At 31.8% G+C, this 16,032-nt stretch overlaps 1 protein-coding gene and 1 long non-coding RNA gene across 2 annotated transcripts; one reads left to right on the top strand and one right to left on the bottom strand.

The window, feature by feature from the left end:
• The first annotated feature begins 7,684 nt into the window (after positions 1 to 7,684).
• LOC130974073 (4-hydroxy-tetrahydrodipicolinate synthase, chloroplastic-like) lies at positions 7,685 to 10,618 on the top strand. Its single transcript, XM_057898825.1, has 3 exons — positions 7,685 to 7,906; positions 8,948 to 9,028; positions 9,554 to 10,618. Exons 1-3 carry the CDS (start codon positions 7,827 to 7,829, stop codon positions 10,479 to 10,481), a joined length of 1,089 nt encoding a protein of 362 aa, XP_057754808.1. The 5' UTR covers positions 7,685 to 7,826; the 3' UTR covers positions 10,482 to 10,618.
• A 2,981-nt stretch (positions 10,619 to 13,599) lies between these two features.
• On the bottom strand, positions 13,600 to 14,729 carry LOC130976770 (uncharacterized). Its single transcript, XR_009084753.1, has 2 exons — positions 14,493 to 14,729; positions 13,600 to 14,184 (listed from the first exon to the last, which is right to left on the bottom strand). It is a non-coding gene; the product is annotated as an uncharacterized LOC130976770 (long non-coding RNA).
• Positions 14,730 to 16,032: the final 1,303 nt, after the last annotated feature.

Consider the following 16,032-nt stretch of genomic DNA (forward strand, 5'->3'; position numbering starts at 1 on the left):
GCCGATACACCAAAAGCGCACTTCAAAGGATTAATTTTCAAACCCTTTTTCCTCATAGTCAAGAACGCTTTTCTTAAATGATCTATATGCTGATCTAAAGAAATAGATTTGACCATTACATCATCAATATATACCTCCATAAATTTCCCAATGAACTCATAAAAAATGGCATTCATTGTGCGTTGATACGTTGCTCCAGCATTTTTTAAACCAAAAGGAATAACCACCAATTCATATGTACCTAACGCCCCAGGACAATGGAAAGCAGTTTTAGCCACATCGTCTTCCGCAATAAAAATCTGGTTATATCCAGAATAACCGTCCATGAAGCTTAGAACTTCATTCTCTGCAGCAAAATCAATTAACATATCTGCAATTGGCATGAAATACTTATCTTTTGGAGTAGCATTATTCAAATCTCGGAAATCGATACACACCCTCAATTTTCCATTTTTCTTCATCACTAGAACTATATTTGATACCCACTCCACATAACGAGCGGTTTGAATGAATTTGGCTTTAATCAAGCGTTCAATCTCTTCCTTAATTTTCATATTGATTTCAGGAGCAAAATGTCTAGGGGTTTGTTTCACAGGTCGAGCATTGGGTTTTAATGCTAATCGATGTTTTACTAACAATCGATCAAGACCAGACATTTCATGGTAATCCCATGCAAAACAATCCTTAAACTCATATAATAAATTTATCAGATTAGTTCGAAAAGGGTCAATAAGATCTTTACAAATATATGTAACTCGAACATCATCATGAGCTCCCAAATTAACCTCTTCTAAAGGATCTTGGGATTCAAATCCCTTATAATGATCATCCTCAGTTGTACATTTTTCAAATTTCAAAGGCTCTAAATCGTAAATACAATCAAAAGTAAAATCGATAACATTATGAGAATGAGTTGACACTTGATCTTTGATTAAATCATCACAACTTTTATTCTTTAAACAATGAGCCTCTGCTATTAAATTGACAGCCTGACTCATATCATTAACTTCATTACAAATAATAGGGAGATCATTACTACATTCGACTAGAGGTGTCGAATTAAACATATTATTACTAACAAATCTATTAATCCTGTCTGATTCAATTTTATCAAGAGAATCATCTTTATTTTCTAAAGCTGGAAAATTACTTAAATAATTATACAAAGTTACCAGGTAGTCGGAAATTTCTTCAACCTGGTCCATGGATCAATCTTCAAGGCCTTCAAAAATCACAATCCCAACCTGTTGGTTCATAAGGCATGTCTGGGTAACGCAGCTTCACTGACAGTCCCTCCGAAGTCAAATAACAACCTTCACAATTGTAAGGATTCAGAGATCGATCAACATTTAAGGGCTTTAACTTGCGATTATATATCCTAAAATCGGCATGCATTTGTTCGACATAAAGACTCAAATCTGCTTTGATAATTTCAGGCTTGCCATCCTTAGTCCATAAAAGCACACTTTGATGCACTGTAGATGGCATTGCACCTACTCCATGAATCCAATCTCTCCCAATTAAAGCATTATAACTCGCCCTCGATGGCACCACTACAAACACTTAGTGTCTCTCTGATGACCCCACCTTCACAGTTAAGATAACCAATCCTTTCGCTGGTGTGAAATTTCCACCAAAATCTGTTACAGCAATATTTGTAGGGACCAACTCACTAACATGTTTCCCTACCTTTCCTAACATCCTTTCAGGCAAGAGACTTATTGCTGCCCCACAATCAATCAGTATCTTGTTTATCTTGAAACTATTCACAACAGCAATAATATGAAGAGGCCGCAAATGAGATATTTGCTTTTCAGTAGGGCGAAAAAAAACACCTGGTTCATCTTCTATGCGAATAAAAGAAAAAGCCTCTTCGTCTTCCTGATCATAATCCTCATCCGGATTACTTTCGCATTCCCCAAGATACTCGGTAGGGATTATCGAAATTGTCCCCACCATATCATCATCTCCTTTGTCGAAATATTCTTCATCGACGTCAATATCTTTATCTACCCCAGAGGATTGAGCAATTGCCTTTCCTTTATCCATCTTGGCTGGCGATAGAATCTCCTTAGGATAAGTTTCTCCATCAGAAGGAAAAACAATTCGAGAATGCACTGAAGGAGTTACCCCCTTGCTTGCTTCCTTCCCTGAATTAGGTTGAAGTTTCTTATTCTGATAGAAATTCCTTCTCCCTCCTCTTTCTCTCGGGTATCCTCTGGCTCTCCCTCAAAAAGTAGCATATTGACTTCTAGACGGCATTCTATGTCCCCATTGAGAATTTCGGCGATATAAATGATCACGCCTTTGAAACTCTTGACAGTTTCTGATCCACTGAATACCAATAGCCTGAGATTGGCTCAAAGATGTATTCCCATCATGTGAAAGAATTTTTGAACCAGAGCCTTCTACACGTCGCATGGGTTGTCTCTGGCGTGCTTGCTCTTCCCTATGGGCTAATTCCTTCTTCATTCTTTCCTTTTCAAAGATTGCCGCTGCTTCAGCATCAAAGACAGTGTTACACCATGGACACAGAGATACGTCCCAAACTTTAATTTTCTGCTAAACCAAAAAGTCCAATAAACCATCCCCCGTTCTAGGGTACACAGCTCTTACTTGTGACTCGAAATCATCAAAAGTCACATAAAAATCATAAAACATCCCCACCATATTTACTCCAAAGCAAGGTTCCACATAACTAGCATCAGTTTCGAAAGGATCAACATCGACCTTCATTTCCTTTTTGCCATCATCAAATTTCAAATGACCTTCCACTATTGCCTCCTGAATCAAATCTCTGAAACGAACACAACTGTTAGTCGAATGACTTGTTGCTTGATGAAATTTGCAATAAGGCTTTCCTTTTAAATCTTTCAAAGAAAGTAGTGTTCGACCCTCAGTCAAAATCAATTGTTTATCTTTAAGCAACACATCGAAAATCTGATAAGATTTCGAAATATCAAAACTATATTTCTTTCCACTTTTGAGTTTCGACTCATTCAACTTCTCACCACCAGGGAGTTTTTTCAGCAAAGAACAAACATATGGAGGACCTTTCTTAAGTTCGGCCAAATCGACTTCTGTTTCGAAATCGATTTCCTCTTCTGAGGATTCCATAGTTACATAAGCAACCTTTTCCTTTTGAGTAAACTGTTTACTCTTTGACCTTTATTCGGTTCTATGTTTTTCTTTCTCCTTTTTCATTAACTCAATTTGCCGAACCTTTTCCGCCAAATGAGCCAAATCAGAAATATGTACATTAAGTAACTTTCTGCGCATGTAAAATCCTAACCCCATAGTTGCTATTTTCACTATCTCATTTTCAGGTAACGTGACATAGCATCTACTTCTAGCATTTTTGAAACGTATTAAATAATCATCGATGGTTTCACCATCTTCACGTTTCAAAGCTACCAAATCAGTAACTGTTATGTTCATTTCCCTTCGGTAAAACTGAGCGTGAAAAGCAGTTTCCAACTAATTCCATGTTGTAATTGAATTTGGTCTAAGATTCGAAAATCATGTAAATGCATTTTTTGTCAAAGACGACGGAAATAATTTCATTTTCAAATTTTCATCATTCGCCAAATTTCTTATCTCGACCAAATAACGAGCAACATGTTCAGTTGTCGATTCTCCAACTTCTCCAGCAAATTTTGTAGTTACTTTCGAATTTTTCGCCCCTCTTGGCACCTCAGCCATTTGAACTACTTGGGAAAAAGTCGATACAAAATGTGGCTGATTCATAAAGCCAACATTCAATCCGACTCGATTTAATACTTCTTCTATGATTCGGGTGATCTGATAACGATCACCACGCAATCCATGTAAAACATTATCAGCATTCTCATGTCGACGAACTATACGAGGATTTTCTTGATTTAAAACGTGATTTTCATTTTGAAAAATATTTTCCATCCCCTCATTAGTTCCTCGAGCATTATGCCTTTCGCCTTCATCATAATCGACGATTCGAGCGATCCTCTCGACTTGTCTTGCAAAACGCTCAAATCTTAATTCATGATCAGCCATCATAGGATTCAAAATTGTAGTCATTTGCTGGGTCAATAAATTAACCAAGTCATGATGACTTTTCTCCACTTGTTGTCGATATGCCGCCATCGAACCCGCAGCAATCGAAGTGGAGCCCACATGATACTCACGAGAATACTCAGAGTGTTGTTGCGGGTTTTGCATAACATTTACTCCATTTGCATTCCCAAATCGAATAGGCAGGACAAACCCATCCACCGATGGGGTATAACCAGCGGGAAGGCCATAAAGAGGCCAACCAACGGTTAATGGAGGCTGAAACGGTGGCACAGGACCTCGTGGCCGAATATTACATCCAGCATTTCCAGTTTGAATAGTCATGATGACTATACTTTCAGTTCTGATTGCACCTTCTGAATGTGAAGACACGTCGGCCTGTTGTACGGACACTGGTATACTATCATTGGTGGAGGAACCACCATTCACATTCGACAATTCATCATCCATGTAAATAATCTTTCAACTTCGTAATCGCATACACTGGAAAATAATAACTTTTGACACACTTCGACTTAAAACAGTCCCACTGGGCGTGCCAATTTGTTTTGTCGATTTTTAGCAAATCGATGGTGGTTCGATTCTAATGGTCTGGGAGCGAAACCAACTCCTCTGTACCAGTACCAGTTTTCTATAAGTATATCAAAGTGTCTTCGATTAGACTAAATTTAAAAGATTAAAATACAGTAAATTCATAAATTAATGAATAAAGTTCAGAAATTAACATTTTGCAAATAAAATCAAAGATTTTCTAAAGAAATTAAAAGAAAAATCACAAATTACTTTCTTTTGAAATAAAGGACTTCTACCTGTAAAACGATAATGATAAAATGCTGAAAGCTAAATTTGACAGAAAAATAAAGAATATGAATAATACTTAATGAATAAGATTAAATAAAATATGAAGAATACAAACAGGATTGAAATTAAAAAGAAGAACAAAGTGGAAGGAACCCTACAGAAAAAAGAATCACAGTCGCAAACTTAGGGATACGCTAGGATGTGAGAGTGCTTAGAGTGTTTTTCTGAATAAAAGTTCCAACCCCTTTTCACTGAAATTTCCTAGTATTTATAAGTTATCCTTACATAACGGTCAATTAAAATTACATTAATTACAATTAATTATAATTAAAAATAAATTACAATTTTAAAACACAACCGTCTTTGGTAATTGTTCCCGCTACATGATTATAGATATTCCCCATGTGATTAATTATCCACTAACCTTCTCACTTCTTTGACCACTCGACTAAATCTTCGGAAGTCTTCCTTCAAATCAAATCTCCTCCTCGACTTAGCTTTCTCAATTTCGACAAAGCAACTCGGAAACAACTTCCGTGTCAACAACTCCCAGACTTAGCCTCCTAAACACATTTTCTCAAAAACCATATTCGATATCTTTCGATTTGATTTCTTTCGATTCGATTTCTTTCGGATCGAAAATCAATTTTCGATCAACACTTACAAAGAACAAAGAAATTAAACTTTGTTAGTAGAAATATTTCGAATTTTCATGTTTATAACTCAAGGTTTTGTTGGTTGTAACGAACTTGTCTAGGAATTTGAACCCTTGGAAAACAATTAACATGGTCGGTGGTCGCAGCAAGATGTTGGAAAAAGTCGAAAGCTTGATTAAAATCCCATCGAATCATTCACCAAAGCCTAGATAGAGAGACCAGTTTTAATTTCTTTAAGTTACGCTAATTTTGCCTTAATATATGCGTATAAATAAATTGAATTTAATATGTAACTCTATGAGAACCAAACAAATATAAGGGTTAATTTAGCAGAAAATTTTTATTAAAAATCACAAAATTTAAATTTTTAAAATATTTAAAAATTTTCACTAACAATAGTTTATTCCGTACGTTTAAGATAATTAAGGGAGCCACCAGATAAATACGCTTAAAACGTCGCTTAAAATATTTTTTGTAAAGACGTTTTTTAACATATAATCAATTAAATTGTGTTATTTTTCTCAAATTAGACCAGACAAATTGATTTGATAAAAAAATCGGTGAACCAAACTTTAACCTTCGTTCAGCCTCTTTGTAGTGCTGCATTTCCAGTCTTCCTTCTCCTCGTGCCGCACCGTGCCTCCTAATTCTGCCTCCTCGCAGCGTCGGCTTGCATTCTTCCTCCTTGCAGCATCATGCCTTCTTTCTATCTTCTATAGTGTTGTCCCTCCATTCTGCCTTTTTGTTATGCTGCACCTCCTTTCTACCTCCATTATATTCTTTTCCTCTTTCGTTGAATTTCTGATTTATTTGAAAATAAAAAATTGGTTTGTTTTCGAAAAATCTTTTGTTGCAATTGATTTTGTTATTATTGAATGTGTGTTGTTATTTTATTGTAATTATTAATTTATAGTTGTATAATTTTTGTTGTTGCTAATTTTGAATTTGAAACTGTGATAATAATTGTTGTTTAATCTAAAACTTCTATTGATTTATTGTGGTTGTTGCTGTTGCTGAATTGTTGCTGGTGAATTGTTTAAGTATATATATATAAAAAAAAGAACGGGGATAGTGGATGGTAATGATTTAGACAGAGTTAAGGTTAGATTTGTGATAGTTTTGTTGCAGTAACCAAAAAAGACTAAAATAGTCGTGTAATGGAAGTGGCCAAGACTTCCTTCTCTTCCTCTGTATTTTGTTCTTTCCTTTTTTTTTTTAATTTTTGAAGAATATATACATGAATTCTTTTTTTAATTTTTTTAATTTATGTTATTACTAATTTTATGATTGTTAATTTATTTTGTAATTGATGCTATTGCTAAATTTTATAATAGGAGTATTTTAGTCATTTTTTATAATAAGGATCTTGTAGTCATTTTTTATAAAAAAAATAATATTAATTTAGATCGATTTAAGATTTGATTCACTATTTTTTCGGTCAAATTAATTTACTTGGCCTAATTTTAATAAAAATAACACAATTCAATCGATTATATGTATTAAATTTTAATTATTAAAAATCATCTTAAAAAAAAGTTATTTTAAACATCTTTATTTAAATGGCTCCGACAAATTTATGTCAAAAAAATAAGAAGTCTTTTATTCTATCTTAATTTAATCAACATGTTAAAATCTTATTTGAATTCAAATTCATACCAATAAATTAATTATAGTAATATAAAAAAAGCGATACTTGACTCATTAGTTTTGAAAAGGTGACATTTTTGTTTTTTTTTACTAATACGATAAATATTTAAGATAATTTTAAAATTTTTCCAAAAATTTAAAGACAACAAGTGACTAATAACTTAGAGTTTTTTTAATAGATTTTTTTCAGTATACTTTTTTATTCTTTCAAAAAATAAATTAATTTAAAATTAAAATTTATATTAAATTAATTGATAAAATAAAATTAATATCATTTTAAAATTATAATATTATTTTAATAAAAAATAAAAAAATTTTACTATACATATATATTAATAAAATAATTAAAAATAATATAAAATTTTAATTAAATTAAAAATAAATATTAAATAGATAAATTTATTTTATTATCTATAAGATATAGTCTTATAAATATTTATGTATTATTTTATAAGTTCAAAAATAAAATTAAAATTAGAACTGGCATGATCGCGTGAAGGCTGTTATTACTTATTAGGTTATCTGTGGGTTCGGTTTGGATGACTGCGTCTGAGAACACTCTAACTTTATTAAACAGGAAATTGTCTTTGCAACTACTGCCATTTCTTCCACTTTCATCAACATTTATTTCACTCACACGCTTCAAACGACGTCGTTTTGCTTAACATTCTCATGGCCCTCTTGAAGACCTCCACCACTCTCTCCTTCAGAGCAACCGCTTTTCCGCTCCATGGCCATACCACCAACACCAGGTTCCATTTTATCTTTCTTAGTTATCTGTATAACTTCCATATTATTATTGATTTTGTCATTATTATTCCGACGAGTTATGCTCTTTTTTTTTTCTGTTTGTGTGTATATGTAGTGATAGGGATACAATTTTTTTTTTATTTTTGTATCTTGACTTGATGTTTGTTTCTCGAGGTTTCTTTTGTTTTTTTCCTGCGTGTTCTTTTTTAGAAATTTGGTTGGGAAATCATAAAATAGAAACACGAATTCTATTGTCAATGATGTATTATAATTGTATTTTATTTTTTCATGTCTTAAGTACTTATTTTGATTAAATGCTTGCATGGATTATAGCTTATGTCATTGCTTCATGAGGTTGTTCATCGCTCCATTTTAGTTAGTTCTTATAATACATGATGAATAAACTGTAGGTGTGGTTTTGTGGGTTTGTTCATTGTCATCTTGGCCTTGGTCAACATTGTTTTTTCTTTTAATTTGGAAAACCACTCTGTATGATTTATAGCATAATAATGATAAAAGTATAAAACAAAGTCAGCCCGGTACACAACATCCTGCGGTAACGCAGGGTCCGAGAAAGGGAGACGCCCAACTGATAATTACATCAGTGGCTGTTTCCATGGCTTGAATCTGTGACCTTGAGATAACTCAATCATTGCTCCAAGACTCCCCTTCTTATAGCATAATAATAAGATACTAATAATTGAGACTTGCTTGGTCTTCTCTGTAATATGTGGATTTTGAGTTTTGACCAAAAACATTGCTGAACAGTTCTGAGTTCTAACTCTGGTTATCTATATCTATTTTTCCAAGTTCTTCGTGGACAAGACTGCTTTTTTCTTGATATAAGGAAAAGAAGTAAACTAATCTTTTATGATGGAATTGATGATGTGTATCCATTACACTATTTTGAACTGAATATATACACTTTTACAATTTTGGTTTGAGAAGGGTGAATTGGTGTCAATCGAACGGTGGAAAGATTCCAGCATTTTGTCGTTAATCCTTTTCTTTTAAACACTAAAATGTTTGTGTATATGAACCAGGAAGTTGCATTGGAAGCCTACTCAAGCAGCTTTGACATCCAGTTTCCACCTTCCTATGCGTAGCTTTGAGGCTAAGAACAGGTGGGTTTTTATAACGAACGTCATGTGCCAAATCATGTTTTCATTTTGCTAGATGATCTTTTCTATTGTATTTGCATTCTTTAGGTGGGAACTATAGAATGTATACATTCACTGAGTTTGATTCTCGGAGGACAAAAGTTGATTTTCTATTCTGCTTTGTGATGCAGTGTTCTCTCACCTGCTTGCAGTTTGAACTTGGTTTGCATATGTTTTTTCCTTTATTATTATTCGCTTCAAGATATAGTTTACTAGGATTATGTCTTTGATCTGCACAGCAGTTTTATACTGATTTAAGAAACAAGCTATACGTTCACTTTTTAAACTTGAACTAAATTGCTGACATGTTTTTCCCACTACATGAATTCCTGTTTGTATGGCTAGTTTAGTTTATAGTTTCAGACATGTTAGCCAACTTTTGCAAATTCTTTTCTAAAAATTTCATCTTAAGAATCTTTACAAGCATAGCTTCATAGATGCTTTTTCATGGTGTGAAGTATTGTATGCATTGTATATTTGTATTTATAGGACTTCCACAGATGACGTAAAACGTCTGAGATTGATAACTGCCATTAAGACACCATACCTACCCGATGGTCGCTTTGATCTTGAAGCATATGATACCTTAGTAAATTTGCAGATTGAAAATGGAGTTGAAGGTGTCATTGTTGGTGGCACAACTGGAGAAGGCCAATTAATGAGCTGGGATGAACACATAATGCTTATTGGGCACACAGTCAACTGTTTCGGAGTGAAAATCAAGGTTATAGGAAACACCGGAAGCAACTCCACAAGGGAAGCAATCCATGCCACAGAGCAGGGTTTTGCTGTTGGGATGCACGCTGCCCTTCACATAAACCCTTACTACGGCAAAACTTCCTTGAATGGTTTGATTTCTCATTTCAATACCGTGCTTCCGATGGGCCCTACCATCATATACAATGTGCCTTCAAGGACCAGTCAAGACATTCCTCCACAGGTGATTCAAACCTTAGCACAGAGTGCGAGTTTAGCCGGTGTCAAGGAATGTATGGGAAATGACAGGATCAAACAATATACAGATAATGGCATTGTTGTGTGGAGCGGGAATGATGACCAATGCCATGATGCTAGATGGGGCTACGGAGCGACAGGAGTGATATCTGTCGCAAGCAACCTGGTTCCCGGTTTAATGCGAGAACTCATAATTGGTGGTGAGAATCCGGCGCTGAATTCTAAGCTCATGCCTCTTGTTGAATGGCTTTTTTGCGAGCCAAACCCCATCGGTTTGAACACAGCTCTTGCTCAACTCGGAGTTGCTCGGCCGGTTTTCAGGTTACCATATGTACCTCTCCCTTTGAAGAAGCGGATGGAATTTGTCAATTTGGTGAAGGGAATCGGTCGAGAGCACTTTATTGGAGACAAAGATGTTCAGGTTCTTGATGATAATGAGTTTATCTTAATTGGTCGTCATTAACTTAGGTTTTTCCACTTTATAGAACTAGTTTTATGACTTCTATCAGTGTATCCTACTATCTTGTTTAGGTGTTTGCCAATCTTAGAAGAACTAGATGATTATGTATATATTATGGAAACTGATAAATCTTCCAAGTCCTAATTTCTAGATATAAAAAATCTTGAATGTTTTTTTATATTTACAGTGTGTTAAACACCTTACTTTCTTTTCTAATATTTTCTTTGTCATGTTCTGTTAGGAAGATTTTTTGGAGTATGGGTTAGAAAGATGCATCAATACTTATAATGGGTGAACCTTACCAAATCTTTCCAAAACTATTATTGTTGTAAATCTAAATCTATGGTTTTGGTTGGCTTGTATTTTTTGAATTGAAAGCGTAAGAAGATTCCAATTTCCAAGCATAATTAAGCAAAAATGTTTGGAAAATAAGAAAATCAGTTCAAAGTAGTTCCGAATTATCCTATATGTTGCTAGTCTTCCTAGAAACAACACTGTTACCCTATAGTATTAACTATTAAGCACGTTTTTTTTAAGTTCTTATAGACATAGGTGGTTATGACAGTTTTGCTTTGCTGAGTTGTGTTAGTACATTAGTGCATGTATATATTTGTACGATCATGTTAGGTATAGACTAGATCAGCCACTAGTATAAAATACATATTAGAATATAAAATATATATTGAAAATGAGTTAAATAATATATGTATTTATACACAAATACATAATAGTTGTTGATTTAGTGTATAAATAGTATCTTTTACGTTCGTATGATTGTTCTCTTGTATAATCATCACAACTCTCACAAGAGTCAATACAACTACAAACTCAGTTTTCATTTCTCAATAATCTGCTTCTCCCTTGCTTTTATTCTTACAACAATCATGTTAGGTGTATATCAAAATTAGCCACTAAAATTAACTATTTGTATGAAATACATATTGAATTATAAATACATATTAAAAATAAATTGAACAATACATATTTATATAAAAATATATATTTATATAAAAATATATTAGTGGCTGATTTTGATAGTTGATTTTGGTGTACAAATAAATTTTTTTTTCTTACAAACATCAAAATTTTTTTTCCATCAATGATAGGTAGTAAAAGTATGGAACATTATGTACCGACAAAGTACATTGTTATATGTGGACCGCTTTCTAAACATATAATGAAGAAGAAATATTTGATCGTCTTCCGTGTGTTCCTATATATGTACATGAATCTCTATAAGTTTCTAACTTTATTACCAACATATAAATAAACAGTATATACTGACACCCCTGTATATGTGACTGTTGCTCCTCTTAGAATCTATTTACAAAGATAAATGTGTTTTTTTTTTATTATTTGAATATCTGGACTGTTGTAATTTATAATGTTCATTTTTACTAAATTTAAACACTTTTTTCCATCTTTGTATGGTACCAATTCAACCGGTAAGAAACATTTATTTGCATTCCTTGTTCTGAGCTTTTACTTTTTGATTGTACAACTTTTTCTTATTATCTCAGAAAGAGTTTTCACTAATCTTGTTATTATTTATTTATTGCACACATAATTAACTTCTATGAATCTATGATCAGATAATTACAAACGTTAAACATGCCATGGACTATATAAAATCTTAGTGCACAGTATTTGATTGACCCAATTGTGTTATTGGAAAACAATTTGGCATGTTTCATGAATATACACAAGCATTCTTAATTTGTAATAACTTGAAAGTTATATTAAAAAGTGGGAAGGGGGAAAAATACAGAGAATGATAGGTGTGCATATTTATAGAATTATAGGGCATACATTAATTTAGAATAGCATGCAAAAGCTAAGGTTATCATGTTTTTGTATCTTCTGAATGTGATTTCAACTAACAATGATTGTGATTTATTAACATTGTTCTTTTATGACAATGTTAAGAATGATTAGTAGTGCCAAAAATATTTGTAGCCCTATAGCTAAGGTATTCTAACGTTTGTCCTTTTTTTTTAATTTTTTTTTATTTGTGTGTGTCTATTACATTATTTTTCTTTTGTTAAGCTCTTGAACTGACGAGGTGAATATTCAGAAAAATGAAGAAAAGTAAGTTTGATTCCTTTTACCCTCATTTTTTGTAGTTTACTTTTTTTAATCCTTTTTTGGTAGACAATGTACATTTTTTACCTTGACTGGCACATACTATATTTTTAAAATTTAACATTAATGTATAGTCGGTGTAAAAATATTATATATATATATATATATATATATTATCACGCTAATATTTTACGAAAACAATGCTAGCAAAATTTATTATTTTTGACGAGCAATTAACTAACAATATTTAAAAATATTCACTAAAAATATATTGTTAAGTTATTGGACTAAAATTATTGAGCTGCAGGTCAAAAATACTAGCCAATATAAATCAGAATAGCTGGATCTTTAACTTTTCTCTATTGTATGGTATCATTATATTTTGTTTATTCAATTGAAAAACATGTATAAGTTTTTATAGTAAATGAAACTATTTCATAATTTTATAATGTATTTAGTAAAATGTATAAAATACGTGTATAAATCAAATATCAATTTTATCCTCTATGTTTGATGCATTGTATCTTATATATTGGTAACTTCAAAAATAATTAAAGGTAAAAAGGTCAAATTTTATGTCTTATACATTATGTTTTTGTAAATCTATAATTAATGTTCATGTTTCAAAATCTATCTAAATCTATATCTCAATAAACAAACGATAAACATATATTACCGTGTCTATAATTAATGTTCATGTTTCAAAAAACAAACACAATTATAAGTTACTAGCATGACTTCAATTAAACTGTATATAAAAAAGAAATATTAGAACCAATATTTTTTTTTTTATCAATATTAACAAACATTTTGGATCAATACTTGATATTTATACGGTTAGAATTTAGCAGTTTAAAATTTAAAATTTAATACAAAAATATTTTTATTAGTTAAATATTAAAAAAAATAAATTTTATTAGTCATATAACATTGCTTCACAATAAATCCATATAAAATTTTGCCTCATTTGATTTTCATAGTCAACGAAACACATAGTAGAAGAAAACGATTCATTCTTCTATCATTTCTAAACATTGCATCAGGAAAACTAACATAACATTTCTAGAAGAACCAATAATACACAGCATTGCTTAATATTTAATACTATACTCCTTATAATAATGGTTACAATTGACATATATCTCCCCTTTTATCCATATTTTTATCCTCCCCCCCCTCTAAACTTATTGCTAGAGAATTAATTAATTGATTAATTCAACCTCAAACTAAATAAGCAAATAGAAAAAGAAGGAAGTTAAAGATTCAAGGCTAAGTGGCTAAAACATAACCGAAAAAGGATCAATATAAAACATATATATAGACCCTTAAATCTTTTCTTCACCTCTTAGGCCACACTAAAATAAACCGTATAATATATATATAAATAATATATATTATATCAGCTAAGAGCTATAGCTAGTTATAGTATTGTTTTTGTTCTGAGAGCTTCTTTTGGAGCTGAGAGAAGAGTTCTTGGTTCTCCTTATGCAGAATCATGGCTTGTTTCCTCAACTTCTCATTCTCTTCTATGATGCTTTGGTTCTTCATGTACAATTTCAAGTTCTTCATCTCAATATTCATCCTTTTCCTTTCTCTTGCTTCTTTCAATTGTTGTGCTCTCCTTCTATGTCATCATCAACAAAACCAATGTCAACCACAAAAAATAAATAAGAAAATTGATGACATATAAAAAAAATATTCAAAATTTTAAACACATTAATTTTTCTATATGCAAGCCTTTTTTTCCGATCAATTATTACTGAATAGAAAAAATACCATCCGTCCAATAATAGTTGTCGAAAAAAATTAGAATTTTAACTAATTTTTTTACGTCAAGAATTATTATTGGACAGAGGATGCATGATAAAAAAAAAAAACTAGAAATAAAAAATAATCATGTTACGTGTACACAAAAAAAATCGGTAAGAATACCTGTTGAGGAGGCTCAACTTTATGTGCTTGTTGAGTTTCTTGGATGGCCATGGAAGTGTGAAAAAGAGAGGGGTTTGTTGTGAAGAGAAAGAGCACATGCTGTTTAATTTTCACTCTTAAACTTGTATTAGAAGAAGAAGCTTGATAGATAAGGTTCTCTTAAACTTGTTGCAACAAACTGAATATTTAACACTTAATAACTACATATAAAACCAGAAATGGGAAACTAAAGAGATGAAAGTGAGGTGTAAGAAATAGGCCATAAAGGGGGGTTTTTATAGGTGGAGAAATTCAAAAAAAAAAAAGAAAAAAAAGATAATAAACTAAGAGGGTGAAAAAAAAAAGGGTGATGATATAGCTGTGATTTTGTGTTTGTATCTGAGCAAGAGAGAGAGAGAGAGAGAGAAAGTTTTGTGTTTGCAATGATGGCACAAGGACTCATCATTACAAAGGGCAGCAATAGATGAGGAAAGGCACAAGGAGATGAAGAAAAAATTTGCCTCTCTTCTTTCTTTCCTTCTCATTATTATTTTTTATTCATTCAATTAGATATATCACCACATGTAAATTTAATTCATTTCTAAAGGGTTAAAATTCAAAACAATCTTGAAAAATTAGGCACAAGTTCATTTACTTTTTCAATATTATAATGAACTTTATTAAATATCTTTTCAAACCAAATTAAAATATTGAATCTTTTAAAAACCAAATTGGCTTATACATAATTTTTTAAAAATCAATTTAAACATGAACACAACTTCTAAATTTACTATCTCAATAACAAAAATAGTATTACCTAGCCAACTAAATGATATTAATTATGTAATTATATAAACTCATGAAAATCCTTATTTTCTTGCTCTGTTTCATGGTCTAAAAGAGAATCTAAGTAACTTAAAGAGTTGGGGTAAACCTTGAGATTTGAGAAGTGGGAGTACATAGAAAGTGGTGCACCCCATTCTACAAGTTGTTTTACACTTTTTAGAATTAGAAGTTTCCTTTCATTAAGTTTTTCTAAGACCGTTTACTTTAATTATATAAGGTCTCCTTCTCTCACAATTAATGTTACTATGGGATCTTCAAAACAAAACAAAAAAATATTTGAATCAATAAAAATGGTCACAAAAGTCATGTGATATGAGTTGTAATCAAATTAGTTGTGCTAATAATGATTAGTGAAGGAGACAAGTTTGACATATTGTTGTTGGTATTCAAAGTTAACTCAAGGTTTATTTTGCTATATATGTTTACATAACCATTAATAAAACTAGTGGTTGCTCACTTTCTCTGAAGGTAATAATCCCAAGAAGCAGAAAGTGGCATATACATAAAAAAATGTTAAGTAACTTCCAAATGTATCTTCATAAAGAAAAACATCAGAGACAGTGTGTTGTTTCATAGTATATGTAAAAATCTAGGTTGGCTTAAATTGATTTGACAGTTGTTCTTAAGTGAAAGATTTGAAGCCAATAATTCTTAAGGTGTGGTATTTGTGAGTTTGAAGTTTTTGAAGGAGAGAGAGAAAAAAAGAATTAGAAAG

This window comes from Arachis stenosperma, chromosome 4 (assembly GCF_014773155.1).
Source record: "Arachis stenosperma cultivar V10309 chromosome 4, arast.V10309.gnm1.PFL2, whole genome shotgun sequence".
Lineage (NCBI taxonomy): Eukaryota > Viridiplantae > Streptophyta > Magnoliopsida > Fabales > Fabaceae > Arachis > Arachis stenosperma.